Source organism: Aythya fuligula, chromosome 1 (genome assembly GCF_009819795.1).
Source record: "Aythya fuligula isolate bAytFul2 chromosome 1, bAytFul2.pri, whole genome shotgun sequence".
NCBI lineage: Eukaryota > Metazoa > Chordata > Aves > Anseriformes > Anatidae > Aythya > Aythya fuligula.
This window is the reverse complement of record NC_045559.1, coordinates 16452401-16475200: the sequence shown is the minus strand read 5'-3', so window position 1 is coordinate 16475200 and position 22800 is coordinate 16452401. Positions and strand designations below refer to the sequence as shown.

The 22800-nt window shown below is 42.6% G+C and overlaps 1 protein-coding gene across 2 annotated transcripts in view; it reads right to left on the bottom strand.

The window, feature by feature from the left end:
• The window catches only part of GRAMD4 (GRAM domain containing 4), a 78221-nt gene that overhangs the window by 52452 nt on the left and 2969 nt on the right, over positions 1–22800 (bottom strand). For both annotated transcript variants that reach the window (XM_032200664.1, XM_032200671.1), the window contains exon 2: positions 1382–1592. In XM_032200664.1, the coding sequence (XP_032056555.1) occupies positions 1382–1592 (211 nt within the window). The remainder of the gene's footprint in view (positions 1–1381; positions 1593–22800) is intronic.

The following is a 22800-nucleotide window of genomic DNA, read 5'->3' as shown; positions in this document are numbered from 1 at the left end:
TCCTCCTAAAGAGACACGGAAAATACTACCTGGGCTTTAATTCAGGTCTTTCCTAATGCTGCCATCCACATTGTCCTGACTGGATACATTCCCTGCTCTCCCCACGTTAATATAATGCCTAAATTTAATGAAAATAAGCCAGTATTTACCTAAAACTAACTCAGAAAATACCACATTGGACGGGCAGAGAGAGTACACTCAGCATATACAATCCATACATATTAACAAGTGACAGATGTCTTCAGCACAATAAAAGCGAAGGAAAGGCATTCAAAAAGACCTTCCTTGCGTGAGGAGCTTGAGGATATGAATACAATAGACTTTTTGTGGCAGAAAACGCTCTGTCATTATCCACTTGTTTGTTCCGTGATCGTAGGAAAAATCTGGCAAAACAGCTCCATATAAGCGTTTGTACATGATGCTACATAAGAAAACTTTAGTTAAAAACAAACAGTAGAAAACTAATAGCCACTGAGAAGGACACAAGCTGCCAACCCCAAAGGAAATGCTCAACCTTAAACACTTTGAAAGCTTTCAGTTTAACTCCTCCAAGCAGTGAGCGTGCCCTGTGCTGCTGGAAATGTGAGCGTTCAGCCAGCAGCTGGACCAAGCACACGTGGGGACAAAAACTGCATGGTGAGCTCCCAGAGAGCTACAAATTCCAGCTTCAACAGTTAAATTACCAAGCTGTAATTTAGATTGTACCCACGAGTCCTGGCTCAGGAACCCACAGCCATTTCAGAAGTTAGAAGGAGGATTTTTTATTTCTTTTCTTAAACCAATATTCAGCTTCTCCTGAAGCATTCAGTGTTTAAAAATGACAGTTCTACTGGGATGCTTCTGCTTCCACATGCCAAAAAGTTGTCATAACTGAGGAGTCTTGCAGAGGGTTCAGCCAGCACTGTGACAGGGCAGCGTCTCTGGACACAACATCACAGCACAGAGCGAGGCAGCACGACCCTCTAAGTGACGCCATCAGAAACCGTACACCTACAGCTCTGGTCAGTGGCATCTGAGCAGGTCTGAGTTTTTCAGGCTGAAAAGCATCCAGAAGTCTTTCCTTCATATCTATTTGTTAGTGTTTGAACACTACAAATAAAACTTGACACCATTCAGAAGCACATTTGTGGTTATCAAACCCTCCAAAAGCACACCAAACCCTTCAACCTACATCTAAAAGCAATAGCAGAAAGAGGGAACCCTAATATTAAGAAATGATCTTTCCATAAAATGGAAGCCTACTCAAATAGCTTTATTTCTAATCCACACATCTTCAACTGTTAAATCCAAAATACAGGGGCAAGGAATTACAAACTTCTGTTATTTTTTTCTATGTGGTAACAATATAACATAAAATGATATTTAAACACCCAATACTTACAGGGTCTCTCAGCTCTTCATTGTCTCGGGTTGATGTTCGAGGTATTTTCACCGGAATTTCATCTCCACATTCAGTGTCAGAAGCATTTGGAGACTCTGCTAAATCAAGGAACTCATCTCTCTTGTGACCTCTGAACCTTATTTTGTCCAACTTCTTTAGCATGTTCAGCACTGCACTTTTCTGCTTTACCTTAACATGACGGTTGGAGTCTCTGCGAGAAACAAAACATCAGAAGTACTTTAGAAAGCTTGCAACAAGCCTAAAAACACATTCTGATCACTAGCTACCTCTAACTGTTTTTTCAAGTGTCTTCTTGCCCCTGGAGGAGAAACAATTTGCAGCATATCTTTTTACAAGACACTTTTAACAGACGTGTGGTTTGGTTTTCATTAGTTGGCAATTTACCACCTGCCTCCACTATCATGGCCTCTTTCTCAGGGCTATTTTTAAAGACAGGATGGATGCAAGCTCACAACCTGCACCCCAAACTAAGATTAAAAAGTCTGTTCTTAACTGAAGTTTTATTTTTTGTTTAAAGTAAGCTGTTAAGTCCACATTCTTCAGTTTGCTGACATTTCTAATCAAAGGCATGAAAATCCACTAAGCATCACAACTTATCCCTAAATCCTCTGAAAAATATGGAGAAAAAGAGTGGCAAGGCTACCATATCACCCTCCTACTTCAAACTAAAGAAAAGAAGGTAACAATGATTTATTGAAGAGCTCCCATTAAGAATTACAGATTGATAAATTGACATAATCCATAATCAACTGTACAGCCAAAATCCTTTAAATTAGCACTGCTGACAATCTTGCACACCCAGAGAAGGAGCTTTTCTAGATTTTGACTGCTCCCTTTGAGATACAAAGGAGAATCGCTTTATTAGTGATGTTTCCAAATTGTTTAAAAGCTAGCGTAAGCGAAACTTTACTGTTAAGTGCATCAGTTCAGCCAGTGTTTGTGCAGATCATGCAGATGCTACCCCATCTGGGGGAACAGCAAGTGCCCAGAACATCTCACTTCTGGGGACCACACATTGACAGAAGCAATACTTAAGCTGACATTATAATTCAGAAACCCCACTAATATATATATATTTTTTTTAAAAGATTATATAAGAAATCTGAATTAACATATGTAAACTTATTGTAATCGTAGCTTTCTAAAATACTGCACTGCATCACTTATGATTTAAACTAGACCCCCTGAAGCAGCCCGATTCAATGCTGTACACCTATCACACCATGTACAAAAGGTCACAAGCTCCAACTTAAATAAAAAATAAAAAGTTAGGTCTTTGATCCTGCCACTTCAGAAAACTAGCACTGGCAGTTTATTGCAAGCTAGCCACAGACTTTTTTTTTTTTTTTTTTTTTTTTTTTTTTTTTTGGTGCAAATTCTGGTCTTCAGCTCAGAAACCTCCACACAGGGGATGCTCTAATACTCTCCTCAAAGAACTTCTGCTAGGTAAAAATCTGCATTGATGCTCTTGTTGCCATTACCATCCTCCCATCCTCTTTCCCCATAGTCCAGATTGCCCTCCTCATCACTAGAAGAAACATGACTGCACATCACCTCCTAACACAAACCTCGTTTCAACAGAGCTTCTATTCTTTCCCTGCAGATCCTCCAACACTTCAGCAGCAACTAATCGCACCAAGTTCAAACCAGATCGTTACCTTCATGACCTGCCTCAGTTTGCACTCTGCCAAGGTTTATTAGCACCCTTAGCTTAAACACAGAGGTTTGAAGCTCATACAAATCCCCCTGAGCACAGCTGGCTCAGAAAAACCAGCCTCGTCCTTTATCGGAGATCCTTCAGGTTGCAGCCGTGTGTTTATTCTTCCTCTTCAGCCTCTTGTGGTAACTCTCCCCAAGGTTATTTTCTATGAACTGCTTTTCTTTGAAGTTCTATTACTTGTCAAAGCTGAGTTTAAAATAGAAACACTTCTGCTCATTCATTGCCTATATGATGAGGAAAGTTGTCAGCTATCACATCCAGAGATATCTGTGGGCCCTGCTATTAATAGCGACTCGAGAACAAATGCTATCAGGGCAGTTTAAACCTCTGATAAGCACTGGCACAGACTGCCATGCTCCTTCCCATCTCAGAGATCTCCATCTGCGATCAGCCAGTGTTACCTAGGACGCGGGTCAGACCCACACCAAGGCAGTTCTAAACCAAGCCCCTCTGCTGCCCAGCCACAACAGCACTTTCAAATGGCACGGCTACAGGCAGAAATAATACGGATGGGGTAGTGATCGTGTTAAGTTAAGGTTGGAAAAGCCCTTCAAGATCATCTGGCCCAACCACCCCCCACCACCAATGCCACCACTAACCCATGTCCCCAAGCACCACGTCCAACCTCTCCTTGAACACCCCCAGGGACGGTGACTCCACCACCTCCCTGGGCAACCCGTCCCAGTGCCTGACTGCTCTTTCTGAGCAGAAATGGCTCCTCATTGCCAGCCTGAACCTCCCCTGGCACAACTCGAGGCCATTCCCTCTGGTCCTGTCACCAGTTCCCTGTGAGAAGAGGCCGACCCCCAGCTCCCCACAGCTTCCTTTCAGGTAGCTGCAGAGAGCAATAAGGTCTGCCCTGAGCCTCCTCTGCTCCAGACCAAACACCCCCAGTGCCCTAAGTCTCTCTTCACAGGCCTTGTGCTCCAGGCCCTTCACCAGCTTTGTAGCCCTGCTCTGGACACACTCCAGGGCCTCCATGTCCTTCTGGTGCTGAGGGGCCCAAAGCTGAACGTAGTGCTCGAGGTGCGGCCTCACCAGAGCTGAGCACAGGGAGACGATCACCTCCCTGGTCCATCAGTGTCAGTATTTCCTAAAATATTTTTGATCAGGCTGACCATTAAAAAAGGAAATAGTAAAGAATCACGTTCCTAGGGATTTTTCGAAGTATTTTAAGTACAAGAAGCTGTTATATAGAAATACCTGCTCGGTTATAATTTAAAACATTAATATTTTGTCTGAAACTTGTCCGAGCATACCAGGCTTACAGATTACTTACCTACATTAGATGATCCCAAGCAAAAACCTAAGCTTGCCAACAAGCTCCTATGGAAGCTCATTACTTGGCCGCAATCCAAGCACGCACTCCAAGACAGGCTTTTTATGCCAGCATCCTATTCTTCCAACGAGCAACTTTTTTATTTTTTAAGACAATGATCAATAAATACAGCAACATTTCAACACTTTCATGTTCACTAGAAGAAAAGCTTCTCAAAGATTTTGTATTCCAAGTGACTTGGATGAAACCTAGCTAACCTTGAGGAAGCAAATGAGTCTTTAGTAAGACAAAAGGCCAGATTCTGACCTGTAATTACATTTCTTGTAAAACACAGTAACTAAACACCAAAACACCTGCTCCACACCACAGCTATTGAGCCCCTTCCCCTCTCCCAACTACCCAGCCAGATCCCAGCCCCAGCTAGTTCAGCTCTAGGTTTCGGGCTGTTAGATCCCCTACTAGCATCACCAAACCTGGCATGCAGCTTTGTACTTGCAGAGCTACGAGCAAGAATGAAGGCCCACGTCTCCTTCTTTTGAGCTAACTACCAACAGAAAGAAACACAACTATTTTAACTCCGTGCACTGTGAACACACACTCACCTCCTAACAGTCATATAAGTGACAACAGTTGTTCTCAATAGCATACTACAAAAAAAATGACAAATAAGCCTGCTATCACCCTCGTAAATTATTGATTTGAGGAAAAGAAAAGCAAATCCCTTCTCCCCAGTCAAGATCATTTCTCCACACAAAGGCCGTGCTATTAATGCAAGCAATGAGCGATCTTTTCCACGTCCAGCTCTGCCACGCAAAGCACAGAGTGCAACAAGGCAGACGCTGACTGTGCAGGACTGATTTAGGTCCAACTTTGTTGCACCTCAGCCAGATCTATTAATACTCCCAGACCCCCTGCCATAATATCGTCGGGATATCTTACATTAACGTGCTTGCAAGCAAGGCTGTTCAGGCACCCGGCTTTTTTTAAGAAGGTGGCTTTTATTTCTCTCGTTGCAGTGGCAGAGGTCAAATCAGCAAAATTAAATACCAGCCTGGTAAAATTATCCCGAAGTCCCAAATCATCTCGTAACAGCTTACGTACATAGGGAGGGCGTGATAAGTGAAAAAGATCTGCACTTTTCACATTTGAAAAACAAACAAATAACAGAACAGTAAAATATCTCTAAAGGTTTCTTTAATTGACATTAATACCCAGCTGCTTTTACAGCTTTTAACCCCTTTTACAGAGGGCCGGAGAAGAAACAACATTTTTTGGGACCTCAATTAACCCCAAAATAACCATGAGACATTCATTTGAACTAACATACCGTGACTCCAACCCCAGAAACAACATATGCACACATTCCCACTTCTGATAAGGAGAAAAATTCGGGGTTCCCCAAATTTCCACATAAAAATTGCAAGGAGATTTGGAGCAGCTTCCCCGCTTGCAATTGCAGAGAGGCTTCAGAGAGGAGGTAACCAGCTGCTGGGGAATGCCCAGAGCCAGCCTGCCCAGCACAGTCCAAGGGGTATCAGTTACAGGGCTTGCTCCTATGAAAAATGCCCTCACCCCTTCATAGCACCGCTCCCCCCACAAACTGCCAGATTTTTGGCAGGTCCCGAGTTAACACCAGCATCCCTTGCTGCCCTGCAAGAGACTAACACGATCTGCTCTTGCATGACTGTGGAAGACTCATCCCTCAGCATGAGCACCAAAAAACTTGCTTAGAGGTTTCAGTTTTCTCTTCACATCCAGTCTTTGACACATGAACATGCTGAATCAGGGTACGAGGTCTCGCAGACCTTGCAGAGATTCAACAGCTAAAGTTTAATGTGCACTTTTGTCAGGGGAAGGGCTCTGCTTCGCAGCCCTGAGATTCGTTTTCCTCATCTGTTAACAAAATGCAGAGCCACTACACAAAGTCAAACAGCATCTCCTCAGCAAGCATTCATTGGGAGCCTGGGGAAAAAAAAAAAAAAAAAAAAAACACACACACACAATGCTAGAACATTATGGATGAACTTTAATATAAAGTCCAAAGGCCATAGCAAACTGACACAGCAAAGCAACCACTGAAGCACCTGTGCTCCTTTTGCTAGAAAAACAGCATTTCAGAAAGCTGAAGACATAAATAAAATCAAAATAAATCTAACATACCGCTGGTTTCTCATCTTCACACCTCATTTTCCTTCACATCCTCCTTTGAATCTCAAAATGTCTTTCTACAGAAGTGAAAGGTAAGAGTGCTGGGACTCAGCAAGAGCACAACTGTGTGCGTGTGAACAAACACAGGCAAGTGTCAACACCAGGATGTTTCAGTCTTATCATGAGGGAGGGACATGCAAACGGAGGGAGTGGAAAGTATCAGGCTTACATGAGGTATTCATTACTCCTTCACCGAAGTGCTCCGGTGTATTATCTTGACAGGAAAGCAGGAACAGAGAGATACGTGGATGGTATGAATGTACCAGCTGATACTTAAAGTACTGCAAACAAAGCTCGTTGTGTTTTCTTCAGGACATGCCTAACTAAAACTGGAACCCTTGGTAAAATACCAAAGCCTACAACAAGTTCACAGACCAGCTCTGTACAGTGTTTTGTGCAAAAGGTTCCCTCTCGACATTAGTTTCCCCCTTTTTAATGGGCAGAATCTCATCTCAAGCCATTGTCTGAACATTTTGTACTTATTAATATTTCAAAAACTTTAACCAGAGAAAGATCAACTGACTGCACTGTGAGATCCTTGTCTGTTCAGTTTCTCTTTCCCCTGTGCACACAGTTTTCCCACTTTGCTCTCCAGAAGGCTCACATCTATTCAGAAAACCAAACCTTATTCACTGCTTCTTCTCTTGAACAACAGGAAGTGGTTTTGCGCAGATAAAGTTGGTATCTTTCAAGAAAACTGCATTAAGCTCAACTCAGGAAGATGCTGAAGCGCAGGGAAGAAGGGACGCAACCTTCTCCCAACACAGCCCTGTCCCAAATTGTGCTGTGTCCCCAGAGCACACCACCTCAGCTCAGCCCAGACTGAGCAATACATTAAGTTCTCTGTACATAATGTTGTCATCATTTCCACAAAACCCAAGCGCTGCCGCGGCTGGGCAGTCCGGTTCCCCTCCTTCAACACCCCCACCCACAAACCGATTGAGAGCCTTGGAAAGAAAAGCTTTAAGGGCACAGTCGGTTTCCGAAAAGAACGCCTCTTGCCTGCCATCAGTGGTTAGGAAGAAGGCCATGTGCTTCATACCTGTTGGAAACAAAGAAACTGCAATTCTTTGGGCCAAACATGCAGTCAGACCAGCCAAGAGCAGCCTACAAACACCTTCCAAATGTCAGAAAGGTTGCACAAGTGCCCTCGATTTCTGACATCAACAAACAGGCAAGACCCGACCTTTGGAGCTAAGCTCTCCCCACGCTCAACCCACCACAAGCTCATCCTGAAATTAGTCACTGCCTTCATGTCACGGTCTGCTAAAGTCTTCCTCAAACTATGTTACTCTGGCCCCAGGGTTATGACATGATGGACTGAGCATACAGCATGAACTATTTACTGCTTCTGAGTAACACCGACAAAAAGCACCTAATCCTTTCGGGGTCAGGAGTCCTTAAAACACTGAACTTGTACAGGGATGGATCTTGTTGCATTTTTTGGCGTGAGAGATTATGTTATCAGTCAGGCTACCTAAGGCCTGGGGAAATATTATGCTTACTATTTCAGCTTTGTTTTTCCTGCAAGTATAAAGAAAAACGAACAAAGAAAATCCAACCACAAAGCGCCCCACTTCCACAGCACTCGATTAACACCAGTTGGAAACGAGCAGGAAGCTGTGCTTGGACGTGTTACAAGCTTAGTTACATGCAGCTATTAATTAACAGCTCTAAAACAATTTAAATTGTCCACTAAGGGAGGAAAAAAAATAATAGTATGTGTAACATCCACTGTGGTAGAAACCCAGACACTGGAGACAGAAGTTTAAAACACTGATCTTGATTGCCAGTGGTGAGGTTGTCACAGCAACCATAATTCAGCTTCATGAATATGCATTATGCTGAAATCTATTTTTTTCCAAAAGAGACTACCGTGTCACTCAGCACCTGACATGAAGCTGCCTAGGCGATGGACCAGTGCCGTACAATGAAAGTGATTTGTCTTCAAGATTTTTGTCCTGGCTGGTGCAGGCAGAAGGGCTGGGGGAAGCGGGGTGTCACAGGACACGGCCGCACAATAAAGGTGGCAGAACGCGGCTGTAGGACTTGCTTCTGGTCCTGCCCCTGCCACAGAGTTCTTCAGGCATATTCGGCAAACATCTCAAGCTGAAGGGTCCCAAAATGACCCAAGCAATCACTGCAAAGGTTTGGACCTGTGCAACCTATTGGTCTTAATCCTTCAGTAACCTGGGGATGAGCTCTGAAACAAACCAAAGGAGGCACCTCCAGTGCCCCTCCATGGAAGGTGGGGCTGCTAGTCCCACTGCTAGGGACAGTCCCCAAGGCCACTTGAAATTTGTGGGCCTGGACTTGATTTCCACTGAGAAGTTGTGGGAGGCACAGAGGGGTCATCAAAAAGAACACAACAAAACCATACACACATACCTGTACAGGTCACACACCCATGTGAAGAAACCCAGAGCAGGGACAATTGCGACTAAGCAGCTGTGGTAGGTGTACTTTGTACTTAATCCCTCACTTAATGTCCCAGTTGGAAAAAAATGCACTGCCAAAATCACATCCCTTCCTCATTACATTGACGCCCTACACACCTGTGCTGCTCATTCATCATGAGACATAGTACTAACAAGGTACGTTAAATCAATTCCTCTGTACATTGATAAAGTGGAAATTCCAACTCCCAAACCAGGAAGATAAAGCTCATTTTTACCTCGTGTGAAAAAGTGAAACATTTACTATACCATCTAAAAAGCACCACCACAAATACCCTGCAAGAAAACCACTTTGCCTGCAGACAAGCTCAAGTGACAGGAGCCCACAGATTCAAACCACAAGTCAACAGGCAGCCTCTCAGCATTTTTGTTTTTATCTCCTCTGCCCCTCGAACACGGCAAATAATGGTCCAAATAGGTAGCACATAGGGACAGGAGTAAAAGCTTCTCCTCCTCCAGGTGAAACACTTCCATCCTGGTCACCAGCTCCCACCGCTCTCCCCTCAGCGCCTCCTGGTCAGGCATGCTGGAGCCTGAAGACAGCTCAATCGCAGGCTGGCACCGAAGGGAGCAACCCTCGTCACTTCTGCCACAGCCTTTCTGTCACTTGACCACTCATGCGGTTTATCAATTCACTGCTGATCCAACTAATTTGTGTTTGTTTTCTGGCAGGGTCGGTTTAATCAGAGCAGACAGCCATTCAGGCTCACTCATGGTTGTACACAGCGTTGGAGCTGGCGTGCCTCCCTCACAGAAAAGGTTTCTGGTCATGGGCTGAGGGAGAAAGTATCCCGGTACAGCAGCCACCTGCACCTAAATCAAGTTAAACAGCTGTGAAATCTCACCCTGAAGACAATGTTTATGAGGCTGCTATAAGGCACATTTCAGAAGTCAGGCCTACGCCAGAGCTTCAGCCCCTCTGAAGGACAGAGGGGAAGCCTGTCACAGCATTACATGGGCAAAATGCATTTTTTGCTTCCTCTCTCTGACTGCTTTTTGCTTGCTGGTCAGGATGGGAAGACGAGAACATCACCAGCTCAGCAAGAGCCTCCTGGATGACAAGGCCCAGCCAGCCCGGCTCTGGCCCAGCTCCAGCCAAGTACAAAGCCAGGGCCCAAGTTCTGCCCATAAAAGCAAAGGGACCAGGGGACTGGGGGGACATCTAACATGGGCTAAGGTTAGGTTTTCACGGCGTGCATCTCCTTTTCCACTCTTCTAAAGGAAATACACGAAGACTAGCTTGACATAACACTCGGAATAAAGTTGGCCTTTTATACTCTGCTTTAAAATAAACATTTGAAGTTGGAAGTACACATACTGGCATGGAACATCTTATTCAGGCTAATAAGTTTATTATGAAATGTGATCACTACACTGTTTAAAAAGTGAAAGTCCTGTTAGCACTGAGGAAGAATTTTCATTCTATCACTTCGAGTAAACAAAGTACAAGTTACTGAGACTAGTGCAGCTATACCTGTTCAACACTGACCACATATTTCCACAATCTGAACCACACAGTCATCATCTTTTAATGATAAATACAGATAAATTAGAGGAGTACAGTAACTAAACACACCATAAAAAATGAACCATAATCCAGGCTTAGAGAAAGGCATTTTGACAACAGCCTGCCAAGAGGTATGAAGAACAGTTTTGGACCTCTTGGAGCAGTCTCTCAGCAGCAGGCAAGAGCTTCATCTGCTCTGGGTGATTGCTCGTAGCTCACCCAGTAATCTTCAGAAAGAGACCAAAAGCATAAAATCTGAAGTGCAGTTTTTTATTTTCCAATAAATATTGTGCTTTGCTATTCTTTAAAAAAAAAAAAAAAAAAAAAAGAGAGAGTGCTAAGAGCTACATGTATACATTTGCAGCAGGACACAGCTCACTGCAAATGACTGAAGTCTGGCTAACACAGTGCTCTTCAGCTCAGCACAGCTGAGAGCATGCAACTCACTGCTCAAACAGAAGCCTGTCGTAGCCCTTACAACACCTTGCACATCTTCAAACGCGCCACAGTGCCAAGCTACCTAAGTATTTTATTTCCTCTCAGGTCAAAACCACACAAAATGAGTTACTGACCTATCACACAAAAGACTACAGATACATAATTGCTATGCTAGATATACAATGATAAAATGAACTCTCCTACCTTTTTGTTCACAAATCAATCAAAGTTCATAACCCCAAATCATTCAGTTATTATGGGTACCCCACTGACAAGGTGGCTAAGGGCCATCATACAGAGTAAAGCAAGACAGTTTACTTTGAGGGGCTTTGCACAATTTAGAGTGAATTCAGCAGAAACCAACATTAACAGTTTTGTGAGTAACCGAAGTTACACATATCATTAATCCATCTAGGTATGAATTTTCACAAAAAGGCTTCAAGGATGTGGTGATTCTGAGTATAGTACTGCATAACTTCTGCCAACTTGAGCTATTCTACTGCAATCTGAAAAAATTATTAAGCCTCTGAAATATCTCTAATACAAAAATAAAATATATCAAAAATTAACAAGTGTTTGAGATGTGCCAACTACAGAAATCAATGATGAATTTCCTCTCATAAGTAACAATGTTCAACATTTCTGGTACATAAGAAATGAATTACACACAAGCTAGCACATGTCAACTATAACCACAGTACAATTAAAAATCTTAATTTTCCCTCCTATATACAGGCCTTGAGCTTATAAATTATGTGTATAATCCCCAAATCCCACATATTTCTATGTAAGAAACAGTGCCACATCTCATTCTGTTCCTTCTTCCTTCCTTCTCCTTCCAACAGAAACCTGAAAACGCTCCTGCAGTTGATGCTACAGGCATAGAAGGAAGGGGGCTGGAAAAAATAAATCACTGCATAGATTAGGTAAGTACACAGCGTTGTAATTCCTCATTATGTCAACTTCTAAATGAAGGGACACGAAGCATTGTGGAAAAACCTACACAGATATGTGAAAGGGCACCATGTGAAAATGCTGTGCTGCACAACATATCTAAGAGGGATTTATCCAAGTACACTAACTGAAGGAATAAGCAGCAAGTTTCATACAGTAAATCTTCCTTCAGACAGCAACTTAATTTTTGGCAGTCTGTGCTATCCAGCAGCTCAGAGGAGCAATGTAAACTATTTCTTCAAATCTTATCACAGAGTACAACATTCAAGATCAAAATCCCACCAAACCAATGGAAAAGTACACAGCAGCTCCTCTGGGCAGAACTTGCCCACTCTGGAAAAAAACCTCCTTCCTTATCACACAGCTTGGGAAGAGATTAGAGGAATATTTACTCCACGTGACAAAGTTTGGAAATAACAGAGAAAGTTGTTACAAAGGAAAGCACCGTACTTGTCCTCTAGGTGTCATGGACCTCTTTTCCATTTCTTCACTGCATCATTCTCCAAGTAAATCCATTTGCACTGTTGGCACATTGGTTATAACCAGAACTGAATCAGAGCACCCAAAAGACAGTTCTGATTTCTGGACTGCAATTAATTGTTTAAATAATCTGGCTACTTAACACACTTCTCTAAAAACAATGAAATTGCAGGCTTCAGTTTGGAAAACTCTGCTGTTCAAGCTAATCTCTGTTACAGGGACAAGCCTCCGTTCCCTCAAATTTCCAACCAAATCATTCCTTCGGTATGCAGAATATCTGTTCTTGTCCCCACACTACTTAGATTAGCATTCCTAAATTAAAAAAAAAAAAACAAAAAACAAAAAAACAAACAAACAAAAAAAAAAACGCTTTTGCTTTAGGTTGTTACAAACCTGTATAGACACAGCAGGTAACAGAGCATCCAACCCGATGAGAAAGTAGAGGAGCCACAAGGAATATAAGTGCCCACTACCCTGTACATTAACTCTCTCAGTAAACCACCTGGGTATTCTAGCTTAACTGCACACCTTTCAGTTCACATGTTTATTTTAACATTCTTTGCACAGCAAAATTCAGTGGGAATCTTTGCCCTCAGATCTGATTCTCCCAAGAGATACATGTATCCTGCGTTTTGTCTTTACCTTCCTTCCCCGAACTCTCTGCACATGGTATCAACTGTGGTTAAAAAAAAATTAAAAAGCCAATTTTGGTGATACCACTAACTGCTCTCAGCAGAAGACAGACACCAGAAATGCACACATGCTGACAGTTGTGACTTGTTAAATAACCAGCTGGCAGAGAAATGTAAACATTAGGCCCCGCAGAGATTGTTCCCTGCCCCATTAACAATTTTAGACATATAATGACAACACAAGCCTGTGCTGGGAAGTGCAATAACCTCACAAAGAATGACAGAGCAAGCAAGCCAGATACTTGTAAGGAAATACAGAGGAGAGGATAATAAATAAATAAATAAATGACTCCAGTAATGTTTCCCACACATTCTTGTCTTTTCTCCCAAATTTTATTAGTTCACAAAACCAAATCCATCAATTTGGCATTTTGCAAACAAAAATTAAAATACCTCGTCACTCAAAACACTCAATGACACAAACAAACACCCGTCAGCAATCACCACCCACTGCAGACACACACAGCTCAGCTCAGTTGTCCACCTTCAGCAGGCTGGCATACGTAACTACATACGTGACCAGTGCAGAAGAGGAGGGGAAAGATGAAAATACACAGCTGTATTCTACAAGGAGGCAACTCTAAGACTTTGCCAAACCCTCAAAAATATGTTGAACTATTGGCCATCACAAGGCAATGAATTAAGACCTACAGTCTCCTGAGTCACCTTCTTTAGGGGGGGTACTCAGCAGCAAAACCTTTTCTTCCCCCTGCTTTTTTTCTTCCGTGTCACTCTACCGTGACACTCAAACTCCACTCCAGGTACTGCAGACTCTGGGACAACAACCAGTTTTCACAGTCAGGCCTGAGGCATTGCCAAAATCCTGAAACCACCTCAAAAAAGCGCTCTGCAACCAGTGCTTGTTTCCCATGGTCTCATCGCTCAGTCAGGTCCAGGTCAGTTTCCAGCAAAGACTGAAGAACCTCTCCAAAAGTTCTGTGACTAGACCTTTAGTTCAAGCAATTTTGTATACAACTTTGAGATCAAAAATGTAAAACCATAGCAGTTTCTAGTATTTAATGTAACAGCCTTCAGCTTTTTTACCCGGCTTTCAAAGAGCTTATGACAATTATTCTTCAGGCAACCACGTAAGAAACAAGTCTGAATAGACTCCTTTTAAATTTTCAAGCCTCCTTAAAGCATGCACAGAGTTGAGGAAAACTGAACAAAAAATTGCACAACTTCAACGAAACACAGAAATGATGCATTACATAAATCTGTAAGAAAGGTACAAAGCCTCCTCCTAACAACTAACTGGCCAGCTGAAGCTATTACCTTAAACTAGTCCAGTTCTCATTAATTTGGCTGCATTGGTAGGAAATTAACATTTTAATGGCACTTGTTATATCCTACTGCCTTGTAACAGCAGATGTTTCCAGTGGCAAAATAAAAATTATACAGAGTTATCAACTACATTTTTGAAGCTGCTGAAACAACTGGAACAAGTTATCTTGGAGCAGGTCTTTAAATAAATCAGGGCACATCAACATATCGAGCTCTACTCCCCTACTGAGGGGGAACCTACTGTTGTCAGCACCACTGAAGGGTAATTTTGTGCTAAGTGGCATTTCTCCCCAGAGAAGCCGGTTCCTCTCTCGATACAGCCATATTAGCAGTATTTCAACTGCATCTCAACACAAAATGTACTGGACACAAGGAAGAGGCAGAAACAAGCTCTGCCAGTCTGCTTTTTTTGATCCCAGACATGAAGTAACCCATGAAGCCAGCGCTGTTAGCACTTCATGGATCAGCTCCTCAGAGAGTTTCTTAACCAAGCCTGCACACGCAGGCGGGCCTAGCACACTACCTGCATGCTCTGTTTCAAAACAAAATATTTCCCTGTCACAAACACACCAGCAACCCAATCAGGTTGCTAAAGCAATACAAATGGCATGACAGTAAGCAGTAACCTGGCACATCACGGCAGCTTCAGACCTGAAATAGAACTAAACTGACTCAAAAAAAGCACAATGGATAGTTTAGTAATGAAGTAAAGAAACCAAGGTAGAAGGAATGTGAATAGGACTAATTCAGTCATCATTTCAATCAGACGAGCAATTTAAAAGGCAGATAAAGGATGGCATTTATACGTCTGCCTCTAAGACTGGGACGAGGGCCAGAATTACACTGCTTGAGCTGACAGGTGTGTTTATGCCATGATGACAATTCAGTCAGTAATGATAAAGGTAAAAAAGGCCCAAGTTGTTGAAGAAAAAAGCCATATACAGACGATTTATCTTTCTGAACAGTCGTGGTTGGGTGCAGGTAAAGGAAGAGGCAAGAAGAGTTGTTCCCTGCACACACAAGCCACAATAAAATCATTTGAGTTGCACACATTTCAAAGCCTCACAAGGAGAGATTTTTGTAGAGGTGCCACCCTTCTTTATCAGAAAGACAAAGAATTCCTCTCAGAATCTCTTCTTCTAAAAAAATACTTTATTTTTCAGGTCAAAAGTCCTAATAAAGACTCCTTCCAGCTCTGTCTTAGTGCTGGTTATTTCATTAACAGTCACATATTTAAAACTGAGGATTTTAAAAATTAAACCATGGATTCACTTTTCCAGAGAAATTCTAAAAACTTAATTATCGGTCACACTCAAATTCTGATCTGGGGGTAGCAAGGCTTTTGTTTACACTGTACAAATGTTTTAACAGATACAGTCTCCCAAAGTCACGGAAATGGAGCTCAAGCTTTTTTACATTGAATATGCTGAAGACTGCAGGACAAGATCAAACTACTAGTGAACTCTCCCTTATCTCTGATTTGGATATATAATATATAATATGAAAAAAATACATATATAATTCTTGACTACATTAGAAATTCCAGGAGGCCCATGTCTTTGTCCAAAAACCAACTTTGGAGCACCAAATTTGCTGGAAGGGGAATAGCGGAAGGAGGATAAGAGAGAAAGATGACAACTTTTGATTTCTTCATTATAGGTATCTGGGGTTTTCGCCCACCTGCAAGATCTAGACAGGCTGACTAACCTTGAACAGGGACTTGGGCGGCTGTAAATAAGAGCCCGTCTTCAGCAAGGCCTAAGTCACAGGATGGAGGAGACAAGAAATAGGGACTGAAAGCCATCAGGATTAAAAAATATATAAATACATAGCAAAAAAACAGTTCATATCTTATGCCTGCCAAACCTTTCAGTTTATTGGATAGTATAAAACCTTCAAAAGCTAAAGAGCAGTTTTAATCAAGGACTGTTCTGGGCTTTTACTGCTGTACTCAACTCTGATGGCCTGTGGCAAAGCAGAGGCATCAGGCCTCCAAGTGCTGCATTATAAAAGTAGAAGAAAAAACATGCCCTGCTACAGATTGTCCTTCAGAAGAGGTATCCACACCACCCAGAAGACACGTAAGAAAGTTTGTCTGGTCTTGAAAAGTACCTTCAGGGCCAGCAAGTGGAAAGTCTTCTGGGTACCTGAGAATCAAGTCAAACAATAACATGTGAAAGCTGGGCCCAATCTGTGTTATAATTAGCCCTATGACTAAAAGGTCACATGAGTTTATATATCAAAAATAAAATAAAATGAAAAAAACAAGCTTTTGGAGAAAAGATTGGGCATATACTTTGACAAGGCTACAGAAGAGGTCAGTCCATACTGGCATCCCTACACAAGGATGCATGCAAGATCCCATGGGGGCACACAAGAAGCTGTCTTCCCTCAGGAATGATAGTACTACTGAACCACATGGCACTGAATCCCCTTAAACATAGGGTTTTTCTTTAGCTGGCTGAGTACAAGACGAGCTTTCCATGTCACCTTGCCAGGGAGAGTGCTTTGCTGTTCCCTGTGCCCCAGTTACAATGCTCACATTCCTCTTGTCACTGTATTTGGCAAAAATCCTTTTAGTTTAAGAGTTGAATCTGCTGGTTAATCTTCGTATGAAAACAAAAGGAAGTTTATTCAAATGATGATCAATCCGTAAGTAAGAAAATACGTATGGCAGTAGCAGATAATCTACTTCAAGCGTTGGTGTCTGGTATTTCCTCCATGGTTCACAAGCACCAGCAATGCTTATACTTCCTAAATACGGTTCCTCATCTCCTGTTTCAGATAACAAGCAAGCTGTGGTTAGCCAGTCATCTTTGGGGTCCAGCCCCTTCTTAGCATTCCCAGCAGATCTGTCTTTACCTACTTTTCTTCTGACATTTACAATAACACACTATTAACTTCATAACAACTTTGGCATTTATACAATTCATTATATCATGGACTTTAAAAAAAGAAGCCCTATGAAACATCAGTCTGTTTAACTACCAACACTTTGTTTAGCTGAAGCTTTTGAAAAGGGAGGAGAAAGTGGAAAAGCAAATCACCACCTATAAAGCAAACAGACACTTTTTTGCCCAAGTCCACATAGTGTTTCCAAAAAACCATCTAACACAATTGTTCACCAGCTAAGTACACACATGAAATTTTTGTGCCATGCGTGAGGTCTGCTGTAGCTCTCGGATAGCATGAGCTTCTAGTCAGCTGAGAACAAAGCCACCAGTGGGTAAGATAAACAGATGTAATTTGCTTCAGACAAAAAGAAACATAAACTGCATGGAAAGATTTTCCATGATTTAACAAAGACAATAAAAACTCACCAACAGCAGATTCTACAGTAATGAGTCACAGATAATAGCTTAATGCTTAAAGCTTATCTATAAAGAAAAAAAAATATTTATGCAATTACAAAGCATTAACAAAAAATAGGAAGGTACTTATAAATAGCTTCCATCTTCTCCAACTGTTTTTATCTGAGTGAAAACCAAAGCAGATACTGCACATTCAGGCTCACACACCACCAGGAAAACCAATCTGGAAATACTGGGCACTGTTCCTCCCTCAGAAAGCATATGTTGTCTCTGTTCTGCTTTACGAGAGGACTGCCAAGTGCCAGAGAGCTTCGCTGGTCAAATTCAAACTCCTAAGCAATGCAAGTTCTGTGTTCTTCCTACAAAATATTCCAAGAAATGGTATTTGTGACTTTTTTTTTCCTAAGCATTTTTGTAAGGGGATAAGTAATCCAGCATTAAATGCAATCATTGTTAGCAGATCCCTCAAAAACTAGAAGATTGCTACTAGATAGAACAGGAAAAAAAAAAGCAGAAGTAGCTTTAGAAAAAAAAAAAAAATCAGTTTTGTTGTAAAAATGATTTCTAATACAGAGCTTTCTGGGGAAATCAGAACTATCCTACTTAGGCAAGTTATTTCACATAACTAGAAGTAAAAATAAGAGCTGTTGAATGTGTATAATTTCTTCACACCCATAAGGAACTCTGAGAAGGGAAAGCAAAAAACCTATATAGTAGGCAGAGACCCTTTTAAAAGCTTTATACTCACAACGTTTCTCTGAAACAAAACAGGGCTAGCTCCAGATGATCCGAAGGAGACCACAGCCTTCACTTCTGCAGTGTTTTGTAAGCTCCTGACGTTAGCTTTAATTACTGCAAGTTTCCAGGAAACTCCTACAGCTCAAGCAAGACTTGGGAGTACAGCATCCTGTAGCAGCTGGCAGATCTCTTAAAGGATCAGCATGTCCAGTCCGTTGCTCTGCTTACTGGAAAGGACAGTCCTCATTGCGTGATCACAGTTTTTGCACGGAGTGTTGAGACCAAGCAGCATTTTACACAAAAGCAAGCTATGCTTCATTTTTGTACAAAAAGGGATCTCAGATATCCTGCAGTATCTTTTAGGTTCCTTTATAGATTAGCCTCTGAGAGGAGTTTGAAGATCTTGGATAAAAGAAGTGCAAAATACTACAAAGTTAATCAAACTGGAGTGGTTTAATGCTTCGCTTATTCCTACCCCAACCAATGACAGTATCTTTGCAAGATGATGCAAGACTTGGCCCTCTAAGGAGCTGTTTGTTAGTATTATTACCTGATGAGCACAGTCTGAAGTTGTCCTAGCCGCGGTCACACAGGGATGCTTAGGATGTATTGCTGCTCTCAAGCTCAGAGCTTCACAGCCACCTTTGTCCCACACAAACAGGATGGCTGCTGGCTGAAATCTCACTCCTTGGCTCCGGGCAGCACTGGGAAGCAGCCAGGAGCTTCACGGATGGGACACGCAGACAGCTCCCTAAGCATTATTCCTCATTCCAGGAGGGAAAAGGTGAGGAAGAAGAAAGGTGAAGAAAGCCCTGAACCCAAAAAAGTGAGCGTATCCCCAAGATAGGATCTTGGATTACAAATCGCCTTGCATCTTGGTTTTAAATCAGGTAGTCACAGCTGTATTCATCAAGGACTACTTAAGAGCAAGGACCGTCACACTGAAGGTAAATAACATTTCATCTTCTGGTGTTGAACATGCTGTTTTTTTCCTGCTGCAACACAGCATCTTGTTGTGATAACTGCATCTTTTCCTAAATGCTCAGAGCCCAGGCCCAACAGCCCCAGAGCAGGATTTTAAAGGTATTTACAGACCGGTCTCTTCCCTGCTGCTCAGACCTGCGGAGCCTAAGCTGGGCACACCACCCTCTCCAGGCAATGCAGAAAGCAAAAAATCACAAGCTCCTGGCAGCACCTTGTCCCTGGCACAAAACCTGTGCTGGGTCCTACTTTTGCAGCGATGTCTGGAAGAGCAGTTTACGCCTGAAGCACAGGACCATAAGGCTCCAAAGATCTGGAGTAAATTGCAGGGTTTTGTCTCCCACATCGGTCCTCACACAACTCGGAGGGACCGACCTCAAAGCTGTACAGCTACAGACATCAGCTGGCTCTACCAAAAGCAAATGGGAACACAGAAATCCTTTTCAGCAGCACGGGCTACGCACGGCCTTCAAAGAACATTTCAAGAACTCCTTCTCCAGAGGCTCTGCATTTCCCCATCCCTACGGCTGTGATACTCCTTAAACACTGCAGACAGTTATAAATCCACATGCCCCTGTACAGCACTGCCACACTTCCCCAGCAATGACAAAGTGCCTTTAACCTTGAGAAGCGCAGGAGGTTGTTTAAAAACGCAGCTACGGTGCACACCTGAGAACACAGATGAAATTCAGAGAAAGGGGAACAGAAACACACAAACCATTTCCTGAGCGTGGGATTTCAGGTAGTAAAATCAGCAGTGTGAGACGGGAAGACTTTTTTTTTCCCCCTGAAGATGGCTCCAGAGCTAAAACACTTGCTCATGCTATTTTAAGCAGCTCCCTTTCAGATTCGCATTTCTAATGTGAAGACTCCTCTTTACAAAAGTTAAGCTAACGATAAACTTCAAGTTATGAAATAAACGCCGCTTTAAGCATCTGAAGACATTCGGGGATCCTTCACTGAAAGCTCAGAGATTAACTTTCAGCCACTGAGACTTGGTTGGTTTCCAAACCAGTGAATTTCAAGTGTTCTCCCTATAAGTAACCTTATACCTGAAATGAATATTGAAAGAACAACTGGCTTGTACAGGACGGCAAAAATGCCAAGCATTAGTAATGCCAGATACTAATAAAAATCCCTGACAGTCCTACCAAGAGCTCTGATAGCATGGTTATAGCAGCTGGAAACTAATTGAACTCAGGCACTAATTGTATGCATCAGGCCACCATAGAATGCATGGCTTTGTTCTCTTTAATTAAGATAAGTACAGACCTCTCATATTATGCCATTATTTTCAGGGGACTACTTTGGAAATCTAAAATGCATCTGTTAACCATTGCGTTTGGACACAGAGAACTGCTGACTACTTTTTCCACATTATTTTGTCGTGTCCCTTAAGGAAGAAATTCTTTATTCTGAGGGTGGTGAGGCCCTGGCACAGGCTGCCCAGAGAAGCTGTGGCTGCCCCATCCCTGGAGGTGCTCAAGGCCAGGCTGGATGGGGCTTTGGGCAACCTGGGCTGGTGGGAGGTGTCCCTGCCCATGGCAGGGGGGTGGAACTGGGTGGACTTTAAGGTCCCTTCCAAAACAAACCATAATTCTGTGATTTAAGATCTTCAAAAAACAGCTTAGTCAACTCCATATAGATATAAATGAGGGGACACTCAAGAAACAAGAGTGTCCCCTCCCACAGGGTTTGATGAGAATCCCATGGATGGAGTGGTATTTCACACTTCATTCCTTTTCTTGTTCCCCTCTCTCCCTCCCATTTATGAGTAGCGTTACTTGGCTGTCAATACTCCACTAACAGATTTACCCCTCACCTGAAGCACTGACCCAAAAATAAAATCCCTGTTTCTAAATGTTACATTCAACACTGACTACAGCTACCCATGTGAGCGTACAAAACAGATGTGGCAGAAAAAATGTCTGAACTTCACCGTGTTTACTTTATAAGAAAGATGTTCACCTTCGGGCATGCCAAAAGGGAGACTCAATAAAAGGGAGACTCAATAGCAAGTATCCACTAACAGCCCGGTGAGCCCTGATGGACTAAAACACAGCGTGGGGTGGCTGCTGCAGAGCCAGAGCAGCACCCAGCAAAGATGTGCCCACACAACCATAAGCGAGCGCTCACCCAGAACTGGAAGGTGTTAAGTTTTAGACAGAAGCCCATACGCACACAACCCGAGGAACACATACCCATGTGACTCAGTGTCTAATGATGACAATTCCTAGGCATGTGCATCCCGCAAACCGAGTCATAAATCCCTTAATCACAGGTCAAAAGATGTACCAACGTCTGCATCGACGGGATCAGGAAAAGAGGGCTGAAGCGTCTGTTGTTTTTTTTTATTATTATTATTTTAAACTGGAGACGTCAGCTCCTGCGGAAGGGCAGCAGCACTCAGAAAGCTGCATCACCAGGGACTTAGCAGTGACCTCTAGGACCTGCATCCAGAGAAGAGAAAAAACGCACGCTCAAAATTGACTTTAAAAGTCACTTATTTTTTTATGGCATGCAAGGAAATAAAGACTAGTTTGCATCAGTCCCTGAGACAGCTGGAACAAGCTCTACTCCAAGCCTGATGCACTCTTGATAGCATATTTACCTAGGACAGGCAACATGTTCTCAGCAGGCACTCGCAAAGAACTCGCTGCAATAACTCAGGATTTGTAAGAAGCTGCCTCTCAACTGAACTGCAGTTTCCATTCAGGTGGAGACACAGTTGTCAAACTAAAAGTAAACCAGACAACTGCAGGCATTCTCAAAGCATGTTTAAAAAATACCGCTATCCAACATACCCAGCGGGTTTCCTCCTCATTAACACGGGTAAGAACTGAAGACACGTGGCGACCCAGGATGCAAATAGAAAGAAATTTTCCAATGCACCTGAAGAAGTTAGGAGTCTTTACCTTCCACTGCTCTCAGAAGCAAAGAGCTGCATCTTCAGTCATATAAGCATCTCTGAGGATCTGGTCTCCTAAATCAGGAATTAAATCTACAACTACCAGAGTGTAAAATAAGAGAAAGTGTTAAAGGGTGGAGGGGGAAAAGAACAAGACAGCCACAAATAACGCACATATTACTAACCACAGATAAGGTACTTTTGATTTGCATTTGAACGCTACTCTTTAGCCAAGGCAAGAAGATCTACTGTGCAAGGGAAACTGTACCATTAAGACAAAGAAAAAACCTAGCCCTTCCTCTCTGCGAAGACTGCAAAGATTGTTAATATTTATGAAGCCTGAAGTGCCTTCAAAGACTTCTTACTTCATTTCCTTATGTCATACCAAAAAGCAGCACTAACTCATTTCAATTTTAAGGTAAGATCACCACTGAAATCTTAC